The sequence below is a fragment of the Silene latifolia genome, chromosome 9 (genome assembly GCF_048544455.1).
Source record: "Silene latifolia isolate original U9 population chromosome 9, ASM4854445v1, whole genome shotgun sequence".
NCBI lineage: Eukaryota > Viridiplantae > Streptophyta > Magnoliopsida > Caryophyllales > Caryophyllaceae > Silene > Silene latifolia.
Genome location: NC_133534.1, coordinates 2,500,847 through 2,509,283, shown reverse-complemented (window position 1 = coordinate 2,509,283; position 8,437 = coordinate 2,500,847). Strand labels below are relative to the sequence as shown.

Genomic DNA, 8,437 nt, shown 5'->3' with positions numbered 1-8,437 from the left:
ATAGCGTTAATTAAACACGTAAATTCTACAGAAAAACTGACAGGATATGTTTGTAATTGGTTCAACTAGACAAAACCTGTAATTTTTTAAAACTTTTCTAAACCATTCACAAACATTTCCAAGAGGAGGGTGCCAAAACCTGTAAATACTAACAAATTAATTTACATAACTATGCTAAAGGCAAGAAAATATAGAAATACAAACCACAGTAAAAGAGGGAGACATATGTCCCTTCAAAATATAAACATAACCAAAAGTCTAAAGGTTTACTACAAAAATAGTCAAACTAAGTCCAAGGTTCTTTTGCTCACTAGCTCGTCTGTGTACCTCATCTAATCATCTTCAACCTGTCAATCGCATTTTATACAAACACGAAAGCCACAATTCAGTGGGGAGTAACTTCGAGTCCTCCAAGCCACGAAATGTCATATTTAATGTAACATGTAATGTAACATGTAAACAACATGATAAATAATTCAATTATCAAGTATTCTAACATATAAACACTAAACTGACTAATTTAAGCTATCATGTGAAACATATAACAAACAGTAATCCAAACTTTATCAATTGTAACCGGCTTACATCTCACCTATTACAATTCATAAAATCACCATATAAGAAAGGGCAATATGTCAAAGACAGACATAAGTTCTTAGTACGGTCAATAGTCACTCTGTAACTCGAGTCTATACCACGAGGTAGGGAAGGTAATCGAACCGGTATCTTGGCTCAGAGGTTCTATCAAAACATGGCCAAGACACAACACAACCCTAGCCTAAAATCACTTGAGACCTAGACATGCGGATACACACCACCGCACCCAAGACCCACAATTTTTTTAAAACAAAGTGAGTACCCTAAGGAGTCCACCAAAGGGTTGGCTAGTACTTAAGCTGACCACTTACTATCAAAATAAGTAACGAGGTCATGCCCCAACTTGGATATAATCCCACCAAGTCAGGAACACAAAGGCTATTAAGCAGTGAACATATACTCGTCAAAGACTATAAAGACCTATCTATGACAAACACAACAACCTGCAAAAAGTATTTAATACCAATACCATTTCTAGCAATATTAACAATATTAAAGGTTTCAGGGAATCTAGGGCCGTTTCTACAATATACGAAACTATTAAATTCAACCAACAACACATGTGAACTAAAACTTAATAAATGGCCTAAAACAAGAAAAAGGCCGATTATCCAATTCATATAAAATTTCATCCAACCGAATTTTTACCCGCAACCTGATCTGCGGACAGTACGGGTTAAATTGCGGTCGACCAATCACACAATTGATCGACATCGATTTAGTCAAAGGGACCAAGGCTCGATTTTAAGCATAATCATCCAAACATTACAATTATCGCTATAAAATTCATTTTGAGCCTATTCATTACCATTTCATTTTATAACCTATTCTAACATGTGTCAACTACCAAAATAAACATAATTTTTACTATCAACATAATTTTTACTACTAATATGATTCATTTCAAAAGATTACCCATTTGTTACTTATACTAATTATAACATTAATAAACCCGAAATGACAAATAATGCATGAAAAACCGCGAAACAAGCAACGGGCTGACCCGGGCCAGCCGTGGGCCTGCCGTGGGCCTGCTGGCCGCCACCCCAACCCTCCATTTCTCCATTTTTGTTCAGTTTAACATCGTCTGAAGCATCAATTAATCATTCCTATACTAATATGTTAACTTAAACTAACAAAAGACATGAATTAGACATGCATTTAACCCATATTATCATGTGACATAAACTACTCAAATAAAAATCACCAAAATCATACAAAAAGCAAAGAATGTGACGATTATTCGTCGAGTAACTCGAAATATGTTACCTTTAGCAACAAAATGAGCAACTAGCACCTTGAACCCAAACCCTAATCTGCCAACTAACCACTATCTTCAACAATATACGAGTCCCCAAACTCGTCTTCCAAATCTTCACCTAAATAAACAATAAAAACACAACAATAAGCACAAAAATCGAAATATGCCCAAATTCGTCTTAAATCAACATCAAGAAAACTGAAATTAAAACATACTAGGATGTAGATCTTGAAGAGAGGATTCCGAAAATATAAATTTTGTGAAATTTGGACTAGAAACGAGTGAGTTATGGTGAAATTAGCTTGGATTTTGTATAAAAATGGTGGTTTATGTTTTGGAATTGTTTAGAAGGTTCAAGATGATGAAGATAGACAAAGAAAAGAAAAAAATCAGAAGGAAAGGGGGAGGGGAGGTGTGCCGCGGGATAGGAGAGGAGGAGCGGGATGAGACGGAAATTTTATGAGTCGGTTTTGGCTCGTTTCGACAAGTCCAAAGTTCTTAAACACGAGATTACAAGAAAATTGAGTATTCATATGACCCATTTCCAAAATCGTTTGCCCAATTTTCAAAAGAGTTGTCATTTTTCCCGATATGCCCTTATTTCAAAATAAAAAGTTTTTACACGGTTTAAACTATTTTTAAACATTTCAAAACTATCAAAATAAATACTTTTCTTCAAAATATAATAAAATTATATTTCTTTGAATTATTATTACTTCAAATACATTAATATCAAATTTTACTTGATTAATAAATTACTTCCGCAATATATTAACGGTCCGAAATTACGGGGTGTTACATGTGTTACTTACTCCACAAAATTCCTTCAATACGGGTCCCTCATCCAAATAATCTCATTGAAAGGGTATTCTATTTCGGTCCCCTGCTCAAATATCATCAAGTTTCGAACCGGTGTGATTTGCTTTACCATTTTCAATCCATCGACAACAACATTTCTTTTAGCATCCACCCTTGCTTTGACAAGTAAAGTTTGAAGGACAGTGTGATCCCTTTTTCCTTAATTGGAGGATATGAATTAGCTAGACGAACGAGTTCCTCTGCTTTGATACACCACCACCTAATACCATAAACTAAAACAACAAAGTAACTACATCGGGTTACATAAGTGTGTTGATAGCAAACGGATGGATGAAAACGGGAATCAACTTCAACATCCAGAGCAATCTTGAAGTGACGATCACAGGTGGTCAAAAGATCGAACGAATCTTTACTCATCTTAATCAACTGAGTTTCGGAGAAATACCTGCAACAAGACACAAAAATGTGTCTCGGAGATTCATCTTCTTGGGTGTGATACACGAAATCTGGAAACCAACGAGACCATTGACCCATCGAGATTGAACAAAGTGCACTTACGCCAGAAGGACGGAGAAAGGAAAGGTGGAATGTAAACCATAAAAGTCTACCTCCAGAGGAGATAAATCTCCAACAAATTGAATAAGAGCAGTCCCTACGGACAAGAAACTCGTAACCAAGAAAAATGAGTAAAAAGATAGAGAGCGAAATAAAAAGCCATATGATGAGGCCCTTAACCAAAATCAACTGAGTAGAACGGAGGGAGATGGACACAGCACACACCGGATGTAAAGTTACGAACTTTCTTATTGTGAAGCAAACCGACACAAGTAAAGCTAGAAAGGTAAAGCTAGGGAGATTTTTTTTTGAAGAGCAGGAAACATGGTAAACAAAAAACAAACATCAACTAGAAACGGATACCGATCCGACCCAGCCAACAACACATCCAAAAACCCGAATCATCACCTACCAGACACATCTAAAAAAGGAAGACCTAACCACCATGACCTTACACCGACCAAATAAAGAAAGCGACAGACTTAGCGAACACAACTAGAAAGTCGCGACAGTCCAGCAAGCACCGAGAAAACCAACAAAAGGACACCCAATTCACCAAGCGAAACCTCCAAGGACCACCGCCTTACATGCAAAAACCAACCAACACAGACACAAAGACACACTGGACAAAGGACCAATATGTGGGGGAAATGGGGGATCACCAATCGGTCCTAAACTGACCCGAAGAGCAATACTCAATGACACACACAACAAGGACTAAAGACCGACTGGTGAGGGAAATGGGGGGATCACCAATCAGTCCCTAACCCGACCGAAAGAGCTATACTCATTGACAAGCACGACAAAAAACAAAAAACAACTAAACGAATTAGAAACCGACTTACAGCCGGAAGACAAGAGACATACAAGGGGTGGGGGAAAAAAGGGATCACCCCTGGGTTGCATGCAAGGTTTACGGTGACAGGATGAGGAATCGGAGGGACAGGAACCCCATGCTATAGTAGCGACAACTACCGAACACCCCGACAAACAAACGGGAAACAATCCGACATCCGCTAGAAAGACGATCATAACAAAAGGGTGAGGTAAAAAAACGGGTCAAACGAGGGAGGAGATGTGAATGATCGCCGAAGAAGGGCCATGGGATGGACCCATCGCCGACGATCAGGTAGGGGAAGAAGATGGGAATGTGTGGACAGTGGAGGCGGTGGATCAAAGGGAGGCTAGGGTTTTTTGTGTTTATAGAGAGAAGGGAGAGAAAACAGATTTTTAGGGAGAGTAAGTTTTAGGTGCCTTTTATAATTGGGGAGTTCTTTTAAAAGACGTGTAATACGATCTATTGCAAATATAAGCCAATTGAAGTATGAAACGGATAAAGCCAATACTACAAATGCCGATTTTATAACCGAACCCGATAAATTCTAATACTACCTCCTATTTAATAGATTTTTTTATGTATTCTTTTTTTTTTTAATGTTCAAATAGTTTATTTCAATATTTTTTTGGCTAATTTGTTTAACATAATACACGTACCTTATCCACTTACACAAAAAACCGCACAAAAATATCGTAATTGTAAAAAATCTATTGAGTGAGAGACCGCTAGATGAACTATCTCAAACAAAACCAAGGTGATGGTTGAGAGTTGAGACTCAACTTTTATGTTTATTCCTATTACGCCATCTCCCTCGAATGCCCATTGAATTTGAAGAGTGGTTACTGCAGAGTCTCCCCCAAATTATGTGATGAAATTCTACTTCGTGAGTTATTGAAGGCTGCCAGGATTTGAATCCGTAACCTTTGGTCACACTGACTCTCATATCATGTTAGATAAACCATCTCAAACAAAAATGCTTGATTGGAATGAGAATAATTATTAAGGGAGTAATGAGAGCTAAAATAATAAGAAATGGGAGGAGATTGGTGGTTAGTGGTGGTTGTGGAGTGGAAAGGGGAGATGAGGGAAGATTTATTACCTCCATATGGAGATAATGCAATACTTGAGGGAGGTGAGTAACAATTACTCCCTTAATGGAAGTACTATTACACTGTATTTTCCCATTTTTATCCATTTTTATCTCCAACTCCCATCCATTCTCTCAATTTTTTAGTTCATTTTAACTTTATTATTTCCTTAATTATTACTCTCATTTCAAATAAAACTACACAATTGCGGTTCAATTATTATATTTATTCGTAATAGAGACTACAAAACAATAAAAACTAAATTTTAATTTCCTAAGCAAGTACACTGCTCACCACTTCGCACTCAACAAAGTCGACAACACTACACATCAACCGTAACAAAGTGACACAAATACCATTTCTTAGAATTTCATGCACAGATCATAAGATTTTGATATATGAAAAATAAAACACCATATAAATAACACATAAAATTCCCAAAAACAGCAGAAAATTTTCAGTGGAAAAATCAAATCATATAAGAATGCATTCAATAGGGTACAGAGCAAATTCACTGCTAACATTAGCAGTAACAATTCTAGCATTTCTATGTATTTTTGCTTCTTTTTCTGATACTTTAAGTCGCCCTAATCCTACTGTTGATATAAAGGTTTACTTTTACTTGTTTAGTTATTCCTTTTAAAGTTTTAATGCAACTTTTTTCATGCAATACGTCTTGCTTTAACTTGAGTTAAAACCTCTCACAACCCTCGTTTTATTTTTTGACGTTTGTTTAGATTAGTTGTGAGTGCTGTCTTAACTTAGGACGGTCTTAGACTCTTAGCCAAGAAGTTGTGTTCTTTAATGTGAATTTGATCTGTTTTTCATGTTTTTTATGTAGGTGGTAAGCTTTGATGGGTTTATGAAATCAAAGGATGGTGATGATGGGGTAAATATTTTAATTTTTTTTCCCTATTTGATTAATTGACTTTTGTGAATATGTTTTCCCAATTCTAGTGGAGCAAAGACTCGTTATTATTTTCTTCTATGTTATATTATGACTGATTAGTGGCGGATCTTGGAGTAAATGATAAGGAGGACCGATGTTTAAACTATTGACTTTGACTTTGTGTGAGAATGTAATATTTAATCATTGAGTCAAGGGGGTACCGGTGGGGACTGGTCCCCCTCTCCACATAACTAAGATACTCTATTGAATGACTGTCAGCAAAATGACTCTCTAAATTGGCTGCGCATATTTTTACTGTGAAGTAGCCTGTCATTCTCAAGGCAGTTATTATCTTGGATCATTTGGAAACAGTCTATCTCATAAGACTGCGTACATCTGACCCTCTTACCCTGCAGTTTGCGCGAGCACTTGAGGTGGTGGTGGTTGTTGTTGGGTTTTGTAAATATGTGAAAGTTTGAATCTTTCTTGATTTTGGCTAACTGACTGTTGCAGTCATATAAGAGGGTGCAGTTTAACTTAAAATGCAACCAAAAGTTCATGTATGATTGGACTTGAAAAAGTTGTAACTTGTAAGCATCTCGTTCGGGTTATTGCAGGTTAGCATGACGCTCAAAGTAGAAGCAAATTTGTCGTCGCTGTTTACTTGGAACACCAAGCAGGTAGAAATTGCTGCATAATTTCTTCCTGACGCGTTCGTCTTTATACGAATGTTCTATTAGAATTATTCCAGTTCTTTTTGTGACCTTGTATAATCAGCAGTTGTTTTTGAATTTGAATGCTTCCGTCTTTTTTCTTTACAGGTCTTTGCCTTTGTTGCTGCGGAGTATGAAACCCCTCAGAATTCAGTAAATCAGGTATCCCATACCCTCTCGGGTTCTGTGGTTTTCAGTTTTTCTTTTTTGTCACCTTCAAATTGAAGCAGTACCTGTACAGCTGTACCTACGCTACGCTACGCTTATCCTTTTTGACACGTTCGTAATTATGTCGTATACCGCGCAAATTCAGGATTCAGGAAGAATCAAAACACCATAACCTATATGTTTGAACTTTGAAATTTTAGGGGATGTAGTGATGTTTGAGTATTATTTCAAAATTTGATATCTTGGCTGTAAGTGATACTCCGTCATAAGCCATATCGACTGTAGCAATTTAAGCGACAAATGCTCCTTCCATTGCATGTCAGTACGTGACTTTCGGAGATAATGCTGTAGCTGTAAATTTGCTTTAAGGCAATCGTTTTTTTTTTTTTTTTTTTTGGTGTAAATCATGCGGTTTAATCCGGATTCGAGCCGGGCAGGACCACTAGGGCGGTAAAACTCTCCCTCATGAAATTTAACACTGCTACGTTCACAAGTCTCGAACACGAGACCTTTGGTTAAGCTAGAACAACTCTTTGCCAGTTGATCTAAGGGCTCATGGGTAATTGTTTTGGTTTAGTAGAAATACTCCATAATAAACAGATTTCATACTCCGTCAACATGTGCTGCACAAGACGCTATTTTTCGCTGCTAAACCCATGGTTTCAAGCTAATATTTTATGTTTTGAACCAATTTTACCATCTCTTATTCTCTTGTGGGACAGATTTCAGTATGGGATCATATAATAGAATCCAAAAAGGATGCGGATATTCAAGTAACGTTCAGAAACAAGTACCCGATATTTGATCAGGTACGCTTCTACCAACTGCTATCAATTTTAGATCATGATTATGCTCTGAAGGTGCGCTTAAGGATGACAAGGTTGTTGAATTGATTCCAGGGTAGTAATTTGCGAGGCACGGAGTTCAACTTGACATTGCACTGGCACGTCATGCCCAAGACTGGAATGATGTTTACAGGCTTAAGCATAATCCCAGGGCATCGTTTTCCGGATAAATACATATGAGTGCTTACTAGCTACGGTCTTACGATCCAAGTTCGAGGTGTTGAGTTTACATGTTTAGACACAGGTTAAAAGCAATTAAAAGAATGTGTGTAAAACTTAGTCTTGCTTAGACTCGCGGTCCTTGTGGAAGTTATTTCGTCTTAGTTTTTGCTCGTGATAACTTTAAGCTTTGTCGAAACCAAAAATATTAGCTGAAGTTTTAGATTTGAACTCGTGACCTTTCGATCACATGACTCTCATACCATGTCAATAAACCATCTCAACCAAAAGTTTAAGTTAGTATGATCGCAACTATTATCATTGACAAGCTGAAAAAAAGAAGTCCCCTCAAGATAATATTCCTTATGACCGTAACTATTATCCTTAAGAAGCTGAAAAAAAGAAGTACTTCGTATATATCACTGCGTAGATCTGGCAAAACTAACTCGGCTCTAACGTGAAAAATAGAAACTTGAAAAACGACTCGATCAGATAATGTCATAAT

At 37.0% G+C, this 8,437-nt stretch overlaps 1 protein-coding gene across 1 annotated transcript; it reads left to right on the top strand.

Annotated features, from left to right (window-relative positions):
* Window positions 1-5,478: 5,478 nt before the first annotated feature.
* LOC141602336 (signal peptidase complex subunit 3A-like) lies at window positions 5,479-8,149 on the top strand. The gene is made up of 6 exons (XM_074422634.1): window positions 5,479-5,768; window positions 6,000-6,047; window positions 6,665-6,727; window positions 6,869-6,922; window positions 7,651-7,737; window positions 7,828-8,149. Exons 1-6 carry the CDS (start codon window positions 5,643-5,645, stop codon window positions 7,951-7,953), a joined length of 504 nt encoding a protein of 167 aa, XP_074278735.1. The 5' UTR covers window positions 5,479-5,642; the 3' UTR covers window positions 7,954-8,149.
* The last annotated feature ends 288 nt before the right edge of the window (window positions 8,150-8,437 follow it).

Coding starts and splice junctions, on each gene's coding strand:
- LOC141602336 (XM_074422634.1), top strand. CDS start 5,643: ATGCATTCAATAGGGTACAGAGCAAATTCACTGCTAACATTAGCAGTA. Junction 6,048..6,664: donor CAAAGGATGGTGATGATGGG/GTAAATATTTTA, acceptor GGGTTATTGCAG/GTTAGCATGACGCTCAAAGT. Junction 6,728..6,868: donor TTACTTGGAACACCAAGCAG/GTAGAAATTGCT, acceptor TTTTCTTTACAG/GTCTTTGCCTTTGTTGCTGC.